This window comes from Cervus elaphus, chromosome 14, assembly GCF_910594005.1.
Source record: "Cervus elaphus chromosome 14, mCerEla1.1, whole genome shotgun sequence".
NCBI classification, from domain to species: domain Eukaryota; kingdom Metazoa; phylum Chordata; class Mammalia; order Artiodactyla; family Cervidae; genus Cervus; species Cervus elaphus.
Genome location: NC_057828.1, coordinates 34,352,396 through 34,372,978, shown reverse-complemented (window position 1 = coordinate 34,372,978; position 20,583 = coordinate 34,352,396). Strand labels below are relative to the sequence as shown.

General features: G+C 39.0%; 1 protein-coding gene across 1 annotated transcript in view; it reads left to right on the top strand.

Moving 5' to 3' along the window:
* Positions 1-13,388, top strand: part of CATSPERE (catsper channel auxiliary subunit epsilon) — a 145,642-nt gene extending 132,254 nt beyond the window's left edge. Inside the window, exons 21-22 of the mRNA XM_043924360.1 lie at positions 6,525-6,578; positions 13,235-13,388. Coding sequence (XP_043780295.1) covers positions 6,525-6,578; positions 13,235-13,388 — 208 coding nt within the window. The remainder of the gene's footprint in view (positions 1-6,524; positions 6,579-13,234) is intronic.
* Positions 13,389-20,583: the final 7,195 nt, after the last annotated feature.

Sequence of the window (20,583 nt, the reverse complement as noted above, 5' to 3'; positions counted from 1 at the left end):
TAGAGGAGCATTGTGATGAGAGAGTAGTTCTAGGAAAATTAGCCTAAGAAGAAAGAATACTATGAACAGAAAGTAAATTACAGATAAATGAGAGAAATGGAATTAACAAGACAGGGATCAAAGGAAGCTGTGTTGCTAGTAAGAATGGAAAGGAAAAAATCTAATAAATATTTATCAGGGAAAGACATATTATATTGATCTAATGTGCCAAGTGAAGGAAAAGAAGGAATTTACATGGTTTCAAGTTTTCTAGACTAGGTGATTAAAAATTATGGTATTTTCTTTGACCACAGTAGATAATGAGGTGGTTTTGTTTTGCTGGAAATAATGAGATAAGAGTTCTGACTTTGTATTTGAGAGGACAATGAAATGTCTGAGTGAAGATGTCCTACAGACAGCTAAAAATTTAATTTGGGACTTGAGTTGGAGAGAATAGCTGATAGTAAAGAGTTTTGAAAATACAAATAAGTTAACTGACATACTAGAAGAAAAGAGATTTTAAGAGATACCCACAGGAAAGAAACTGAGGGTTATGAGAAAAGGAGCTGAGTAGAAAGCTCTTCAAAAAGAAAAAGAAAAAAATGAAGAGAAAGAAAAAGTTCCATATTACCCAACCAATCTACAGATTCAAAGCAATCCCTATCAAAATTCCAATGATGTTTTTCACAGAAATAAAACAAACTATCCTAAAATTTGTGTGCAATTGCAAAAGATCCCCCAAAGCCAAAGCAGTCTTGAGAAAGAACAACAAAGCTGGAAGCATCATACTCCCTGATTTCAAACTACATTGCAAAGCAATAATCAAAAAAGTATGATATACACATGAAAAGACACATGGATCAATGGAATAAAATAGAAATCTCCAGAAATAAACTCACACATATTCAGGCACTTAATTTATGACAAAGTAGCCAAGAATATACAGTGGGGGAAAGGAAAATATCTTCAAAAACACTGTTGGGAAAATTGGACCTGTGAAAGAATGATATTAGACCACTATCTAACACTATACACAAAAATTAACTCCAAATGGAATACAGACTTCAACATAAGCCCTAAAACCATAAAACTCCTAGAAAAAAAAATATAGGTGGTAAGCTCCAATATGTGAGTCTTTGCAGTATTTTTTTATTTGACACCAACAAAATAAAAAACAAACAAGTGAAACTACCTCAAACTAAAAAGCTTCTGCCCAGCAAAGGAAACCCACAATAAAATGAAAAGGCAACCTACAGTATGAGAGAAAATATTTGCAAATTATATATCTGATAAGGGGTTAATATCAAAATATATAAAGAACTCATACAATTCAATATCAAAAAGGAAAAAAACCCAATTTTAAAATTGAATTAATTAGACATTTTTTCCAAGAAGACATACAGATGGCCAACAAGTACATGAAAGGGTCTTCAATATGACTAATTATCAGAGAAATACAAATCAAAACCACAGTGAGATATCACCTCACACCTGTTGGAATGACTGTTACCAAAAAGATAAGAGGTAAATGTTGATGAGCATGTAAAGAAAAGAAAACCCTTGTGCACTGTAGGTGGGAATGTAAATTTATGTAGCCGTTATGGAAAACAGTTATGGAGGTTTATGAAAATATTAAATAGAACCCACCATATGATTCAACTATTCCATTCCTCTGTACTATCTGAAGAAAACAAAACCACCAACTTCAAAAGATATATGCATCCCCATGTTCACTGTGAACAAAGCTAGTGGAGGTGATGGAATTTCAGCTGAGCTATTTCAAATGCTAAAAACTGATGCTGTGAAGGTGCTGCACTCAATATGCCAGCAAATTTGGAAAACTCAACAGTGGCCACAGGACTGGAAAATGTCAGTTTTCATTTCAATCCCAAAGAAGGGCAATGCCAAAGAATGTTCAAACTACTACACAATTTCACTTATTCACACACTATCAAGGTAACACTCAAAATTCTCCAAGCTAGGCTGCAACAGTACATGAACTGTGAACTTCCAGATGTTCAAGCTGGATTTAGAAAAGGCAGACGAACCAGAGATCAAATTGTTAACATCCACTGGATCACAGAAAAAGCAAGAGAATTCCAGGAAAACATCTACTTCTGCTTCATTGACTATACCAAAGCATTTGACTATTTGGATCACAACAAACTGTGGAAAATTCTGAAAGAGATGGGAATACCAGACCACCTGACCTGCCTCCTGAGAAAACTGTATGCAGGTCAAGAAGCAACAATTAGAACTGGACATGGAACAACAGACTAGTTCCAAATTGGGAAAGGAGTACCTGAAGGCTGTATATTGTCACCCTGCTTATTTAACTGATATGCAGAGTACATCATGAGAAATGCCAGACTGGATGAAGCATAAGCTGGAATGAAGATTTCCAGGAGAAATATCAATAACCTCAGGTATGCATATGATACCACCCTTATGGCAGAAAGCAAGAAGTAACTAAAGAGCTTCTTGATGAAAGTGAAAGAGGAGAGTGAAAAAGTTGGCTTAAAACTCAACATTCAGAAAGCTAAGATCATGGCATCCGGTCCCATCATTTCATGGCAAATAGATGGGGAAATAATGGAAACAGTGAGAGACTATTTTGGGGAGCTCCAAAATCACTGCAGATGGTGACTGCAACCATGAAATTAAAAGATGTTTGTTCCCTGGAAGAAAAGCTATGACCAACCTAGACAGCATATTAAAAAGCAGAGACGTTACTTTACTGACAAAGGTCTGTCTAGTCAAAGCTATGGTTTTTCCAGTAGTCATGTATGGATGTGAGAGTTGGACCATAAAGAAAGTTGAGCGCTGAAGAATTGATGCTTTTGAACTGTGGTGTTGGAGAAGACTCTTGAGAGTCCCTTGGACTACAAGGAGAACAAACCAGTCCATCCTAAAGGAAATCAGTCCTGAATATTCATTGAAAGGGCTGATGCTGAAGCTGAAGCTCCAATACTTTGGCCACCTGATGTGAAAACTGATTCATTGGGAAAGACCCTAATTCTGGGAATGGTTGAAGGCAGGAGGAGAAGGGGATGACAGAGGATGAAATGGTTGGATGGCATCACTGACTTGATGGACATGAGTTTGAGCAAGCTCCAGGAGTTGATGATGGACAGGGAAGCCTGGCGTGCTGTAGTCCATGGGGTTGCAAAGAGTTGGACATGACTGAGCAATTGAACTTAACTGAACTAAATGTTCACTGAAGCATTATTTACAATTGCCAAGATATGGAACAAATGTAAATGTCCAAGGGTGGATGAATTGTTATAGAAAATGTGGTATATGTACAGTGGAATATTATCTGGCCATTAAAAGAAGGATATCTTGCCACTTGAAACAATATCAATGGACCTTGAGAACATTATGTTAGAGAGTCTACTTTGGTTTGAGTCCAAATTTTGCCACTAGTAACTATCTCAGTTCAGTTCAGTTCATTTCAGTCACTCAGTCATGTCCGATTCTTTGTGACCCCATGAATCTCAGCATGCCAGGCCTCCCTGTCCATCACCAACTCCCAGAGTTTACTCAACCTCATGCCCATCGAGTTGGTGATGCCATCTAGCCATCTCTTAAGCAAATAGCAGTCTTTTTAAGTTTATTTATCTGTAAAGTAAGTCAGTAAAACCTATCTTTATTTTGAAGATTAAATGATGTGTCTGGGTAAAAATCTCTAATTTTGCTGGGCACGTAACAAAGACTCAATAAAATTAAGTTCTTTTCTTCTCTCTTCTCCCACATGAAGATAGATGGAACCATATATTAATGTTTATTTAGCTATATACTATCTCATCCCAAGCAATATGCTAAATTATAAGAGATAAAATACCTAGGGATAAACCTAAGGAGGCAAAAGACTTGTACTCTGAAAACTATAAGATGCTGATTAAAGAAACTGAAGATGATACAGATAGAAAGATATACCATGTTCTTGGATTAGAAGGATCAATACTGCCAAAATGATTATACTACCCAAAGCAATCTACATATTCAAAACAATCATTATCAAATTACCAATTGTATTTTCACAGAACTAGAACAAAAAAAATCTTAAAATTTATGTGAAAACACAAAAGACCTCAAGTAATCAAAGCAATCCTAAGAAAGAAAAATGTAGCTGGAAGAATCAGGATCCTTGACTTCAGACTACTCTATGAAGCTTCAGTCATTAAAACAGTTTGGCACAAAAACAGAAATATAGGTCAATGAGACAGGATAGAAAGCCCAGAGGTAAACCCACACATCTATGGTCAATTAATCTATGACAAAGGTGACAAAAATACACATTGGAAAAAAGATAGTCTCTTCAATAAGTGGTACTGGGAAAACTGAACTGCTACATGTAGAAGAATAAAATTAGGACATTCTTTAACACCACATAGAAAATTAAATTCAAAATGGATTAACAGCCTAAATGTAAGACTGGATACTATAAAACTCACAGACAAAAACACAGGCAGAACACTCTGACATAAATATGTCAAACAGCAGTATCTTTTTGGATAGCCCCCTAGAGTAATAAAAATAAAAACAAAAATAAGCAAATGGGGCCTAATTAAGCTTAAAAGCTTTTGCACAGCAAAACAAGCAATAGACAAAATTAAAAGACAACCTATGGACGGGGAGAAAATATCTGCAAACAATGCTACTGACAAGTGATTAATTTCCAAAATATACAAACAGCATATATAGCTCAATATCAAAAAAACAAACAACCCAATCAAAAAAGATGGACCAAAGATCTTAAAAGACATTTCTCCACACAAAGATGACCAAAAGGCACACGAAAAAAATATCCAACGTTGCTAATTATCATAGAAATGCAAATCAAAACTACAATGAAGTGTCACCTCACATCCATCAGAATGGCCATTACCAAAAAGTCTACAGATAATAAATGCTAGGGCTTCCCTGGTGGCTCAGCTGGTAAAGAATCCACCTGCAATGTGGGAGACCTGGGTTTGATCCCTGAGTTGGGAAGATCCCTTGGAGAAGGGAATGGCTACCCACTCCAGTATTCTGGCCTGAAGAATTTCATGGGCTGTATTGTCCATAGGCTCGCACAGAGTCGGACACAACTGAGAGACTTTCACTTGCACAGAAAGGTATAGAGAAAAGGGAACCTTCCTACACAGTTGTAGATATGTAAATTGGTACAGCCACTATGGAGAACAGTATGGAGGTTTCTTAAAAAACTAAATATAGAGCTACCATATGATTAAGGGATCCCACCCCTGGGTTATATCTGGAGGAAACTATAATCTGAAAAGATACATGCACTTCAGTGTTCACTGCATCACTATTTACAATAGCCAGGACATGGGAACAACCTAAATGTCTATCAACAGATGAATGGATAAAGAAGATGTTTTATACACACACAAAAACACACAGTGGAATATTACTCAGCCACAAAAATGAAGGAAATAATGCCATTTGCAGCAACATGGATGGACCTAGAGATTACCATGCTAAGTGAAATAAGCAAGACAGACAAAGACAAATATCATATAATATCACTTATATGTGGAATCTAAAAAAGACAAAAATTAATTTATTCACAAAACAGAAATAGACTCACAGACATAGAAAACAAATTTATGGTTACCAAAAGGAAAAAAGACAGGAGGGATAAATTAGAAGGTTGGGTTAGCATATAGAGACTACTGTATATAATATAGATAACCAACAAGGATCTATCGTTTAGCAGAGGGAACTATACTCAATATTTTATAATAACCTATAGGGGAAAAGAATCTGAAAAAGAATAGATAAATGTATAACTGAATCACTTTGCTTTACACTTGAAATTAACACAACCTTGTAAATCAACTATACTGTACTTCAATTTTAAAACAACTCAAAAAAAAATTAAAATAAAGCTAATGAAATTAGTGAAGTTGTCCACCGAAGGGAACAAAATGCTTAGCAATTCTTCCACATCAGTCTACCCACTGTGATTTTGCAGTGAAATTATCAACAGAACAAAGAAGGGAGTATACATTTAAATATATTTCATTCATAATTCTGGAGAAGGGAATGGCAACCCACTCCAGTACTCTTGCCTGGAAAATCCCATGGACGGAGGAGCCTGGTAGGCTGCAGTCCATGGGGTCGCGAAGAGTCGGACACGACTGAGCAAGTTCACTTTCACTTTTCACTTTCATGCATTGGAGAAGGAAATGGCTACCCACTCCAGTGTTCTTGCCTGGAGAATCCCAGGGACGGTGGAGCCTGGTGGGCTGACATCTATGGGGTTGCACAGAGTCGGACACGACTGAAGTGACTTAGCAGCAGCAGCATTCATAATTCCCATTCATTACAGTGGAGATTTTTCTCTGTAAAATGGAAGGCAATACTCAGTTTGATTAAAATTTCTTTTGGTAGTAATAGAATTACTATCTTGAAACAAAAAAGAAAAAAAATCACACCTTAACTAAGATTATACATGATTTGGTTACCATAGAGATGGGCCAGAGTCTTTTATATATTGTATTTAATCTAATCTTTAATATTTTTCTTTATTGCAGTTTCTGTAACCTAACCACTATATTTGCAATAGAGACCTTTGGAGTGATTCCCAGGTAATGATTGGTGCCTAATTAGGCCTTAATTCGGGAAGTTGTAAAAGATACAGAAAAGTAAACACAGCTCTCCCCTCTTTTCCTGGGACTTTTATACTTCTGTCCTATATGTGACATCCTAAAAGTTGTATGTAACTATTATACCAAGGATACAGGAGGAAGGAATTCCTGAGAATTGTTACTGCACCTCAGGTCCCCTTATGCTCATCCTCAACAATTGGGAAGCCATTGTCTTCCCAATCAAAAGTGACTTTCAACTCCACCTAAGGGCACATGGTAGACTGCAGCAGTGGGGACAGGAAGGAGGCAGGGGTTGTGCCCCCGCTGACCCTGGGTCAGCCCTTGGCCACCAGTCATCATTCCAATGCATACAGGAAACAGGTAGGAAAAGCATTTCCCTGGACTCAGCTTTAGCTTCCTTCGAGAGCAGAGTAAAAAGTCTTAACACAAAAGTTGGGACTGCAGATAATTATCTCTGTCCTGTGTTTTTTGTTTTTTGTTTTGGAAAACATTAAACAAGAGTGGACCATAAACAATTAAATTACTTACGGCCCTATTTTAAATATTACTGACTCCTTAATTTTTTGTGCTAATGGGAGGTTAATGGTGTGAATAATCTGCAAAGGAGATAAGTCATGCCTGTTTCTAATAATAAGTAACTTTGGGAAACATGTATAGCCTTTTTGCAGCAACTTCTCTTTCTCATTAGATCTATACGTTTGATTTAGATGAATATTAAGAACATATGTCCATGCACGTATCCACCAACAGAAGCGGGAGGGAGTTGATGAGTTAGGGAGGAGAAGAAAGAGTAAAGGGAGATCTCACCTACTAAGGGATCTCACCGATTTGCCCAGCTCACCTCCCAGGAGCTGGATTTCAGCAACCAGAGAATATGGTGCAACACAGGGATAGTCCTTTAGTTTAGTGACTGCAGTTCAGTCTCTGTCATGCCTGAGCCCTGAAGGGTCCAGAGGCAGAGCAGAGGTTAGCTGGTGGTAAGAGAGCCCTTTTCATGAGCAAACCAATGACTGGAGATCAGTTTGTAGGAGGCAAGGATCTTACTGTTTCTTTGCTTTCTGGCCCAATTTTCAACCACCTCAAGTTTTCCACTGTGTGTCCTTTGGAGTTGCCACCATTTAACCAGCAAATTCACCTAAGTCCTGTCCTCTGAGCTCTGTCTGTGCCACAGAGCACCATCACTACTCGCAGATCATGATTCTTCTGAAAAACAAAAAACAAAATTTTAAAACACTTACCCTTTGAAGTTCATGGCATCTGATGTACCCCTGTCCTTTCTCTATCCTCACTGCTGCACCCTCTCCAAAGTCCCCCTCATTCAAATGTCATCTTGTTTTCACCTCTATGGCAAGCACCCACCATCGTGGCCTTTCCTAATCCTTGATGTCCCCCTCCTGCACCGTACTTTGGCCATCCTCTTCCAGTGTTATGTCTTAGGCATGATCAATACTATCGTAATTTCTCTGCTTACTAAAGCATCAATTCAGACATCTTATTCTCAGACATTCCCAGTTTGCTAATTCAGCTACACCCACTACAACTCTTCTTCATCTTCCTTGGGACCTTAACCTCTACATTTTTTTTCTTTTAGTGAAGGCATGTAGTATCTTTTTTGTTTTTCTTGGTTGCAGGATGCAAAATCTTTAGTTTCAGCCTGCAAACTCTTAGTTGTGGCACATGGGATCTAGTTCCCTGACCAGAGATAGAACCCAGACCCCCTGCATTGGGAGCATGGAGTGTTAGCTACTGGACCACCAGGGAAATCCCTTCACCTCTACTTCTAACCTCTTCCTTTTTATTTCCTATTTTCTTACATTTCAGACAAGGCCTTCTGTTTTAATAACTACTTTCTAGTACGCTCTAGAATGTGGCGCCCACTCTTGACAAGCCCCGAACTACCTACTTTCTTTGCAGTGACGTCTGATGAGCCAAGTAAAGAAAGTTACACAACAGAGCAAATTGATCACCAACTTTATATAAGTCGCCAACACTACCTGGAAATCCTTCTTTCTCTGGTCAACCAAAGTTTCCACTCTCTGTAACAATTACTTCAACACTGAAGTAGTCCAACTCCATGCAGCCCCATGGATTGTAGCCCTCCAGGTTCCTCTGTCCATGGGATTCTCCAGGCAAGAATACTGGGTTGCCATTTCCTACTCCAGGTGATCTTCCAGACTCAAGGATTGAACCTGAAGTGTCCCTTATGTCTCCTGCACTGGCATGTGGGTTCTTTACCACTAGCACCACCTGGGAAGCCCCATTTCCCTATATTTCATCCCTATTTTGCTAACCCATTCAGCCTGCTTTCTATCTTATCACTCCACCCATTACTTCTCATTAGAATCGCTTTGACCTGCACTAAATCTGTTGGGCACTTTCTTACATATTTTATCTCTGTTGAAATTCTCACTTGCTCATGCCTTGTTCTCCTGACCTCAGTGAGCACCTTCAGGACCATTATTTTGAACTCTTTATCAGGTAAATTACCTATCTCCATTTCATGAAGGTCTGCTTCTGAAGATTTTATCTTGTACTTTTGTTTGGAAATTATTTCTCTGTTTCTTCATTTTTCTTGATTTTTCTGTGTTAGTTTCTATGCAATAGATAAAATAGCCACTTCTCCCAGGCAAGAAGGAGTAGTCTTATGTAGGAGATGGAACTTACTGTTCAGCCTAGCCCTAGCTGTTGTCTTTTAAACCCTCGTGATTGCCCGAGCTGCCTTCTTAGTTCTTAGCATTCCCCAGTAGGTGAGGGTATACCAGGACCTGTCAGTGTCCCAGAGAGAGGATCTCAGTCAGAAGCGAGATGCAGACTGGCTGGAAGCTGGACCTGCAAGCAGCAGCTTTCAAAGTATGCAAGTGGACTACTTTTGGAAAAAGACTGAAAGATGGGCCTTGCTTTCTCTTCCCTCTGTGCTGAGCCCTGAGAGAATAACCAGTTAAGAATAGTTTCTCTGTCACAGTCCTGTGGGACTGGTGAACTTAAGCTCTGCTGCCTACCAGAGCCAGGTGATCAAGTGGTGTGTCCCCCTGAGGAACAGCCGTGGAAGCTGGGGCATCAGAAGAATGCACAGCATCATTTCAGAGATATCATTATTTCAGGTGACCTGGGGAGAGGCAGCAGGAGGGCACCTGCTAGCATCCCCAGTCTCTGGGGAGGCCCCTAGATTAGTGTCATATTAGGAGCCTAGCCCTCAGATGGCAGCTTCTAGCTAAGCTAAAAGCAGCTAGCTCATTGGAAAAGGTCCTGATGCTGGGAAGGACTGAAGGCAAAAGGAGAAGAGGGCAGCAGAGGATGAGATGGTTGGATAACATCACCAACTCAATGGAAATGAACTTGGGTGAACTCCAGGAGATGGTGAGGAACAGGGAGGCCTGGCCTGCTGCAGTCCATGGGGTCTCAAAGAGTTGGACACGACCTAGCAACTGAAAAACAACAACTCTTTCATGGAAAGATTGGGAAATGAGCATTTCAGTCTGCAGATTCTGTGCTGGGGTGGAGAGGGAGTGATGGATAATGAGAGAGGGTGTTAGCTACCAAGAGTTCTCAGGAGCCCATTTGTTTGCTCTACCCTTGTGGGTTTCATGGGTGAAGCCCAGTTGGCTTTCAAAGCTAGGTGTTTGAGGGTCCCATCCCTCAGGTGGAAGTTTTAAAAGCTGAGGTACGGGATATTAGATCCAAACCTCTTAGGGAGAAGTTAAGAGTTGTGAGTTCCCTCTCCATTGTATATTGCTTTGCTAGGATAGGGTTTTGGGTAAGATGATGCCTCAGTCTCTCCCTACCCATTTTTATGTGGGTGGGTTTTTCTCATTCACCCAATGTGTAGGCATTGCTCAGTGAATTTCTGGTTTTCTTTTGGAGGGAATTGTTCTACACATAGCTCTAGGACAGGTATGTCTGTGGGAGGATGTACGTTCAGGAGCTTCCTTTGTCACCATCTTGAACTGGAACTGGCCTACACTAAATCTGACAGACACTGCTCAGTCCACGTTATATTTGAGCGTTCATTAGAGTTGACTTTGCTTTTGGCTGCCATATTGCTCTGTAGGTTTTCCTAGCCTTCTGTAGCCATTCTCTATCTTTCTAGTAAAGAGCCTTAACTTACAACCTATATCACCAGCCATTAAATGCTGACCTCCCTTAGGGAGGGCTCAGTCCTGGTTTTCTGAGCTGCTCACTCTGGCAAGCTCATCCATACCCATGATTTCAGTTAGCATCTATAAATACACAACTCCCAAATCATATCTCTAACCCCACCCAGGGTCATATATCCCACTGTCTACTTAACCTCTTCTCTGGGATATCTCAGACTGGTCAGACTGCACATGTCCAAAAATGAACTCATGATCTTATCACCCATTCCCTTACCCCATTATTTGTCTTACTCTAAAACTAACTCATCAAGGTAATTGCATTCAGCTCTATGGATCATCATTGCACAGTTCCCAGAGAATTCAATCCCATAGGCTATAATGTGAATGCTACCCTCTGGAGTTGAACAATATGGCGACCCTATTTTTCCAATGTCCCCTCTCTCAGGAAATAGCAGATCCAACTGCACAAGCCAGACACCTAACAGTCAAAACTGAAAAACATAAAACCTAGGTTGTCACTCATATCGCTCTCTCTCTCTCCTCCAGCTCATCCAATCACTGACTCTCATTCATTTAACCTCTTAAATCGCCCTTAAATGAATCCACTTCTTACCAAACCCATCACCACTACTCCACTCTAATTCAAGTTACTATTATCTCTGATCTGAATTATTGCAGTAGATCCCTAATGCTAATTTTAGTAACTTAAAACTTTTAAGTTTCTTTCCTTAAAATGGGGACTTCTTAACATGACCTGCAAAACCTTTTCTGACCTAGTTGCTACCCACTGCTCCAATCTCATCTTGCGTCACATTCCCTTTATTTTCTCAGCTCCAGACCTACCAACCTTCTTTTAATCCCTGGCCTTCTCCGTACACTGTTCTACAGCAGGAGCTCTGCACACGCTATTTTCTCTATCTGGGATCTCTTCCTTCCCCTCCTTACCTACTTAACTTTACCAAATCCACTTCCATTTAATTCTTCAAAGTTTAGAAAAATTATCTTTTCCTCATGGGGGCATTTCTTGACCAATTCACCAGGTTTAAATCCTACCATAGTAAGCTTTCATTGCATTACCTCTCCTACTTTGTTTTTATTAGAAGTTCAATTTTATATTTATTTTCTCGTTATCTGATTAATGGTTATGTCCCCGCTAAATATTTAAGGTCTCTAAGGGTGAAGACTATGTCTGTTTTTACCCATTATTGTTTTACCAGAACCCAGCACAGTCGTGGCATATACCAGATCATTTATTAAATTAGTTAGTTAATTTCTAAGAAGGAAATGATTCACTGGAGCTAGATTAAGCTTGTATCCACAGAGAAGGAAGGTCAGACTAATGAGGCTGGGGACCTGGGAAAAGTGTAAAATGGCAAACAAATAATTATGATTTAAAAGGGAACTAAAAATGAAAGTCAGGCACCAGGACACAAAGTAGAAAACAGCACAGTGTTTGGCTTAAGAAATAAATCTACTCTGATGGGAGACACATGAGGTGAAGTGGCAAGAGGTCTGGATCCCAGCTGAAAGTAGCATCTATGTACACACACACACACACCTGGCTGACCCTGTTGTACCTCAAATTCAATATGCCCAAAAGTAAGCCAACTATATTCACAAATACCCTCTAAAGTGTTCTTACCTGTGAATTTCCTATGTCAGTGAATGGTGCTACCATCCTCAGAGTTACATCATCCCCAAATTTAGGAGATATCCTTTATTCTAACACATTTCTCAAACCTCACATCTTAATCACCAAGATCACCCAATCTAACTTCCAAATATACCTTAGATCTATCCATTTCTCCCCATTTTTACAGCCACTAACCAATTAAAACTCTCACCATATTTGGTTATTATAAAAACCTCATAAATGGTTTTCTCCCTCCATATTCATGCATGCCACTCATCTATTCTTCACACTACAATCAGAATCGTCCTTCAAAAATGAGAATGCTGTATCACATGTCTGAAACTCCCTCTTGCCTTTATACTAAAATCCACCCTCCGTAGCTTGTCTTTTGCACCTTGAACAACTTATGATTCCTCATCCCTAATCACTGAGCATTAGCACCTAAATTCCAGTCACACTGAACTGGTTTTAGTTCCAGAATGTCTGGGGCTGATCTTCAGGTTTTCTTATGCTTCCATGCCTTTGTAATGCATCTCCCTTAGCCTAAAATATTATGCCCACCCTTAGTCTCCTTCTCCACTCTCTAACATTTTTATCTAACTCTCACTAATACTCCTAATCCTTGTCATATCTAGCTAACTCTCACCTATCTCCATTGGAAGGCCTTCCTGACACCTGGCTCCCATGGCACTTCATACTTCCTTCTCTCATCATGTTCATCAGTCACACGGTCTAGCTTCCTCTCTGGTCAGCCTCAAACACCGTGAGGGGAGACAAGATGTCTTATAAATCTCATTCATCACTGACAGAGAACAATGGCGTAGCAGCTAGCCATTCAAAAAATATTTGACTAAATTAACAACCAAAATGAGCAACGACTTCTAATGACTTTTCTTTTCTTATTTCAGTCCAAATGCTTACACGGTTGCAGCTTTCCTCTTTCTCCTGATGCTACTGTTCTTCAGTATTCTCATTTTGAGCTACTTCCATTATATGAGGATTTATAGAAAACAAATTTATGAACCACTGCACAAATCTGAAAGAAGAAAAAAGAAAAACTAAGAGAAATGAAAGTCTATTTACTATGAATGTAGAAGTATGTATATATACTTACATTGAGAGTGTATTTTGACCAAGAAATATTAAGTATAAGCTCATAGTATTATCAAATTCAAAATCTGAAAATTGTTCTCAAATTATCCCAAACAGAAATATTTTAATATATAATGTATGTTATTAAATTAATCCTTAATGTGTTCACTTTTATCTTAAAATAAAAGACTATATAGTCTTAAATAGCTTTAAAAAAATTTTTTTATAGTTGTGTTCTCTTGCTCCTCTCGCCTAGCTTCCTTGATTTAGCATTGTGATTTTGAAATTAATCCATGTTTTTGCATGCATCTATAATTCTTTTTATTGCTAATTGTTCTGTTGTACTGTTGGTTAACTTATTGATTAACATTTGAGATTTTTTCTAGGTTTAGACTATTAGAAATAAAACTGCTATGAATAGTTTTTTATAGGTCATTGTGTGGATGTAGATTTTAATTTTTCTTGGGGAAACACTTAGTAAATGGTTCATTCATGTGGTAGATATGTCTTTTTCAGAAACTGACAAACTGTATTCTAAATTTTGTTTTTTGTCAAAGTAAATGAGAGTTTTAGTTTTTAAAAGTTTTAAAACTTTAAAAACTACCTAAATTTGGCTATTACACTCCTTCCTAAGAATGAAAGTAAATTTTTGAAAGTATATAAATGTGTCAAATATTATTTTGCATAAAACTTTTCATATGAACCTTATAAAGCTGTAGATAATTTATGTAGAAAAGATTTAATAAGTATGTGAGTTTAAATAGTCTGTCAAAATATATATGAAATATAACTTATAATATTGAAAATAGGAAACTAATGCTCTGTCTTAATTTTAAGTTTTCAAATTTTATTCTGATGCTCAAAATAAGCTTCTTAAGTTGTCCAAACATGTGACCACAGCTTTCTAAACAATTAATATTTGAAGAATGAAGATCCAACAAAAGGAGAATGAGCAAGAGATTGTGTGTGTGTGTGTGTGTGTGTGTGTGCTTAGAGAACTGACTTATGAAGGAAAAGCAGAAGACGCATGGTGTGCTGAGCTTTAGCTGTCCCCCAGGGGGGAGGTACCCTAGTCCATGTTCTTCTTTCCCTCCTTGGACTTTAATTTCACAAACTGGTTCCTTTCCCCTCACCAAATAGAGGGAGGGAAAGTATTGCCTTATGTGATTGTGGAGGCTAGCTAGACAAGTCTGAAAGCCATAGCACAGACATCAGGAATGGAAGATGAGGAGCATGATGGGACTTGCTATTTGATTTGTTGGGACAAATCAAAGCTATTTCCACATATAGAATTTCTCATTTTACTAAGATCAGGAACAAGACAGGGATACCTGCTGTTCATCACTGTTTTGAAGGTTCTTATATTACAAGAGGAAAATAAAATAACCATTACAAATACAAGGAGAAAGGAGATAATTAATTTCAATAATTAATTATATGCCTAGGAAACCCAAAATTAGGAACAAGAATTCCTAGAATAAGACCATTGGATGGCTCAATATGAGATAAATATTTAAAATTCAATACCTTTTCTCTATAATATTTATATAACAGTTAGCAATAGAAATAATAAAAGTTATTCATTGTAGTGACAAGTTACACAGAATTAAATTTAACATGAAAGGTATATGCCATACATGAAAAACATCTTTAAAAGCTTTATTGAAAGGGGTTTTGAAACAAGATCTGATAGAAATGTTTGATGGAAAGAAGAAAGAAAATGATCCAATTTAAAATGAGCAAAAGATATAGTCATTTCACAGAAGAGCATATTCAAATAGCCGATAAACATATTAAAAACTTTTTTTTACTGTGTACTATGTGCCAGAAACTGTCCCAGTGATTTATCTAATACTCTTCAACCATACTATGCAGTGGGAACTATTATTATCGCATTATAGAGACAAGGAAACGGGCGCAGAGAGGGTAAATAATTTTTCTAAGGTCACACAGCTGTAAGTGAAGTCTCAGGCAGACTGGCTCCAAATCAGGTGCTTATCCACCAAGGATGCTCAGTCACACCAGCAGTCAGAAAGATATAAACCAAAGTTACAATGCGGTTACTTTTCTTGCCTGATGGCAAAAACTCAGAAGAGTAACACTCTTGAGAAGGAATGAGAATCAGGGATGAGAAGAAAAAAAAATTCTTCTGCATTTCTGAAGGAAAAGTGAACTTTTAAAGCTTTTTTGGAAAACAGTCTAGCAAGATCAATTAAAAATATTAATCCTCTTGGACCCACTCTTAGAAATTAGAAATTTATCCATGAGCTAGGAGGACCAACATATACAGACAATCAGATAGTTTTATAAACATGCTGTGCCAGTTGCTCAGTCGTGTCCAACTCTCTGTGAGCCTGTGGACTGTAGCCCACCAGGCTCCTCTGTCCACGGGGATTCTCCAGGCAAGAACACTGAAGTAGGTAGCCATGCCCTCCTCAGTTTCATATACATCTATGTGTGTGTATATATATATACACAGAATTATATATATATACACACACACATATATATACACAGAATTTTTTATATATATATATATACACACACACATACACATACACCTACAGAACGCTAGGGGGAGAATTAATGTCTATCAGCAGGCGAACGGTTGAATAAATGATTGTTCATTGACCATATTGATCAATGTGTTGATTTAGAAGATTTTCCACAGATTTCGTTAGAGAAAAGCAAGCAGCAGGGAAGTCTTTACAGTATGATCCCATTATATAAATGAAACAAAAGTTCTGATATGAGAACACAGGAAAAGCTATGGAAAGATACACAGCATTTTGTGTACATCATGTGCATATGTATGTCTATACACTGTGGGAGGGGGAGAAGGGATGTATCAAGAGACGTAGAGAGGGAAGATATAAAAACTCTCAAAACTGGAGAAGATGGAAAACAATAGAAAAATAGCATGGAAATTTTTCTCTTTATGTAAAATGATGTGTCTTCATAAAGACAAATGAAAGAGTGACTGTCAACAAACTAAGACCCCATGCAGCCAAATAATAAAGATAAATATTAAAAAAAGAGAGACGGAAATTGGAGATGGGGGCTTGCTGAGAGAGTAACTCAGCTCACAAAGGGCAAAGGGAGTGTTTCGAGTAAGAGGTGAAAGGAACCAGTAGTTTGAGCCCTCAGTAAGAGGTGTTATGATGTGCTTAATGAAGAGCGCCTGCCTGCCTCTCCCCACACCTGTAGTTTGTTCAACTGGGTTAGAAGGAGAGGAAGGCCACAGTGAGGAAGAGAAACAAAGCAGCTGGGTACACCAAAAAAGAATTTGGGAACCTTGCCACAACCTGAAGACAGTAATGCACACAGCATCCACTATCACTCAACATTGCCTGGCAATTCAACACTATTTCCCTAGTATATTTGTATTCCCTATTTAATACCTTCTCTCTCTCCAACTTCCCTATAATCCACCCCTCCCCAACTCTCCAGTGATCATCTTGCCTCTTATTCATTGAGAAAATCAAAACAAATCGGAAAAGAACTGCCCTCATTTGTCTTCTATACCTTCTGTACCATCATATGCACCTTATATGCTGTCAGTACAGATAAAGCATCGCTCCTACCTAAGGCCAACCCCTCATTTATGCATTGGATCTCTTCCCCTTCTTACCTCACCCATGGAAACCCCCCTCTCTTACATTATCAATTTCTCTCTTTTTACATACAAGTGTACTTTGGTACTTGACATCATGGATGTCTAAAAGGCATCTGCAACTTAAAATGACCAAACCTTAAGTCTTGATTTCCCTTTTCCCAATTATCATATCTTATAAATGGCACCATCATCCACACAATTTTTGAAGTCAAAATCTAGAAGTTATCCTGGAGTATTCTAATAAACTTAACATCCAATCCATTAGCAAGTCCTGTATACTCTACTTCCAAAATATTCCAAATTAATTTCTTAGATGTTCCTCACTACCCCCAATATCCAAGCCACCTTTTGGCATGCACTTGTGGAATAGCTTCCTAATTGGTTGAAACAATTAGTTTTGCTGTTCCCTTTGTCTCCTGACATTGTAGGGCTGATTTCTTGTCATTCAGATCTGAGCTTAATCAATCTGATTTCAGTATTGACCATGGTGATATACAGATTGTCAATACCGAAATCAGACTGATTATATTCTTTGCAGTCAAAGATAGAGAAGCTCTATACAGTCAGCAAAAACAAGACTGGGAGCTGACTGTGGCTCAGATCATGAATTCCTTATTGCCAAATTCATACTTAAATTGAAGAAAGTAGGAAAAACCACTAGACCATTCAGGTATGACCTAAATCAAATCCCTTATGATCATACAGTGGAAGTGACAAATAGATTCAAGGGATTAGATCTGATAGACGGAGTGCCTGAAAAACTATGGACAGAGGTTCATGACATTGTACAGGAGGCAGAGATCAAGATCATCCCCAAGAAAAAGAAATGCCAAAAGGCAAAATGGTTGTCTGAGGAAGCCTTACAAATAGCTGAGAAAAAAAGAGACATGAAGGCAAAGGAGAAAAGGAAAAATATACCCATTTGAATGCAGAGTTCCAAAGAATAGCAAGAAGAGATATGAAAGGCTTCCTCAGTGATCAATGCAAAGAAATACAGGAAAACAACATAATGGGAAAGACTAGACATCTCTTCAAGAAAATGAGAGATACCAAGGAATCATTTCATGCAAAGATGGGCACAATAAAGGACAGAAATGGTATGGACCTAATAGAAGCAGAAGATATTAAGAAGAGGTGGCTGATTTATATCAATGTATGACAAAACCCACTGAAATGTTGTGAAGTAATTAGCCTCCAACTAATAAAAAATTAAAAAAAAAAAAAGAAGAGGTGGCAAGAATACACAAAAGAACTATACAAAAAAGATCTTCATGACCCAAATAACCACAATGGTGTGCTCACCCACCTAGAGCCAGACATCCTGGAATGCGAAGTCAAGTGGGCCTTTGGAAGCATCACTATGAACAAAGCTAGTGGAGGTGGTGGAATTCCAGTTGAGCTGTTTCAAATCCTAAAAGATGATGCTGTGAAAGTGCTGCACTCAATATGCCAGCAAATTGGGAAAACTCAGCAGTGGCCATAAGACTGGAAAAGATCCATTTTCATCTCACTCCAAAAGAAAGGCAATGTCAAAGAATGTACAAACTACCACACAATTTCACTCATCTCACACGCTAGTAAAGTAATAGTCAAAATTCTCCAAGCCAGGCTTCAACAGTACGTGAACTGTGAACTTCCAGATGTTCAAGCTGGATTTAGAAAAGGCAGAGGAACCAGAGATCAAATTGCCAACATCTGTTGGATCATCGAGAAAAACATCTATTTCTGCTTTATTGACTATGCCAAAGCCTTTGACTGTGTGGATCACAACAAACTGTGGAAAATTCTGAAAGAGACGGGAATACCAGACCACCTGACCTGCCTCCTGAGATATCTGTATGCGGGTCAAGAAGCAACAGTTAGAACTGGACATGGAACAACAGACTGGTTCCAAATCGGGAAAGGAGTACGTCAAGGCTGCATATTGTCACCCTGTTTATTCAACTTATATGCAGAGTACATCATGAGAAACGCTGGGCTGAATGAAGCACAAGCTGGAATCAAGATTGCCAGGAGAAATATCAATAACCTCAGATATGCATATGATACCACCCTTATGGCAGAAAGCAAAGAGTAACTAAAGACCCTCTTGATGAAAGAGGAGAGTGAAAAAGTTGGCTTAAAACTCAACATTCAGAAAAAGATTATGGCATCCGGTCCCATCACTTCATGGCAAATAGATGGGGAAATAATGGAAACAGTGAGAGACTTTATTCTCTTGGGCTCCAAAATCACTGCAGGTGGTGACTGCAGCCATGAAATTAAAAGATGCTTGCTCCTTGGAAGAAAAACTATGACCAACCTAGATAGCATATTAAAAACCAGAGACATACTTTGCCAATAAAGGCCGTCTAGTCAAGGCTATGGTTTTTCCAGTGGTCATGTATGGATGTGAGAGTTGGACTATAAAGAAAGCTGAGCACCGAAGAATTGATGCTTTAGAACTGTGGTGTTGGAGACGACTCTTGAGAGTCCCTCGGACTGCAAGTAGATCCAGTCAATCCTAAAGGAAATCAGTCCTGAATATTCATTGGAGGGACTGATGCTGAAGCTGAAACTCCAATACTTCGGCCACCTGATGTGAAGAACCGACTCATTGGAAAAGACCCTAATGCTGGGAACAGTTGAAGGCAGGAGGAGAAGGGGACAACAGAGGATGAAATGGTTGGATGGCACCACTGATTGGATGGACATGAGTTGAGTATGTTCCAGGAGTTGGTGATGGATAGGGAGGGAAGCCTGGCGTGCTGCAGTCCATAGGGTCCCAAAGAGTTGGACAGGACTGAGCAACTGAACTGAACTAAACTCTGAGCTTAAACCTCAGCAGCTTACGGAGACCTTCCCACTGCAGCCAAGTTAAGATTACTCTCAATCACTTCATCCTATTTTAACTCTCTATAAAGCATATTTTGCTCCTCCTCCCTATCGTTTACTCCATACTCCCCAGGGCCTACATCACTGCCTGGCAAAGGGCAGGTACACAACAAATAATTTTTGAATGAATGCAAAAGCACGTACTGTGTCCCAGGGTTGTGCTAATCTATGAGCTGTCTTCCCATTTCAGCAGGATAGTTTCATAAAATGTAAAATTCCACATTGAGAATTAACTGGATGCATGTTATACCCCTTCTCCTGCTAGTAACCCACCTTCGTCTATTTTTCTCCCCTTGCAAAATAAAAACTAATAGTGAGATGGGACTTGGAAAACAGGGTCATCAGTGTGGGCTTTTGCTACATTCGTGAGGCTTCATCGAGATCAACGCGACAGAAACCAATCACAGCAGTAACGGATAAAAGAAGCAGATGGACAACCTCACGGCCCACAAGGACGGACGGCAAGGCTAGGGCGCACACCGCAAGCACTGCATGCTGGGAGCTGTAGTCTCCGGGCTAGGCCTGGCCAGCAGGACCCTGCCCCCGCAGCATGCTGGGAACTGTAGTCGACAGCTGGTAATGCACCGCAAGGAAGGACCGCAGTTAGGACTCCGCCTCTGCGCTTCCTCATTGCATGCTGTGAATTGTAGTCTTTCTCGGAACGCGCTCCCCCAA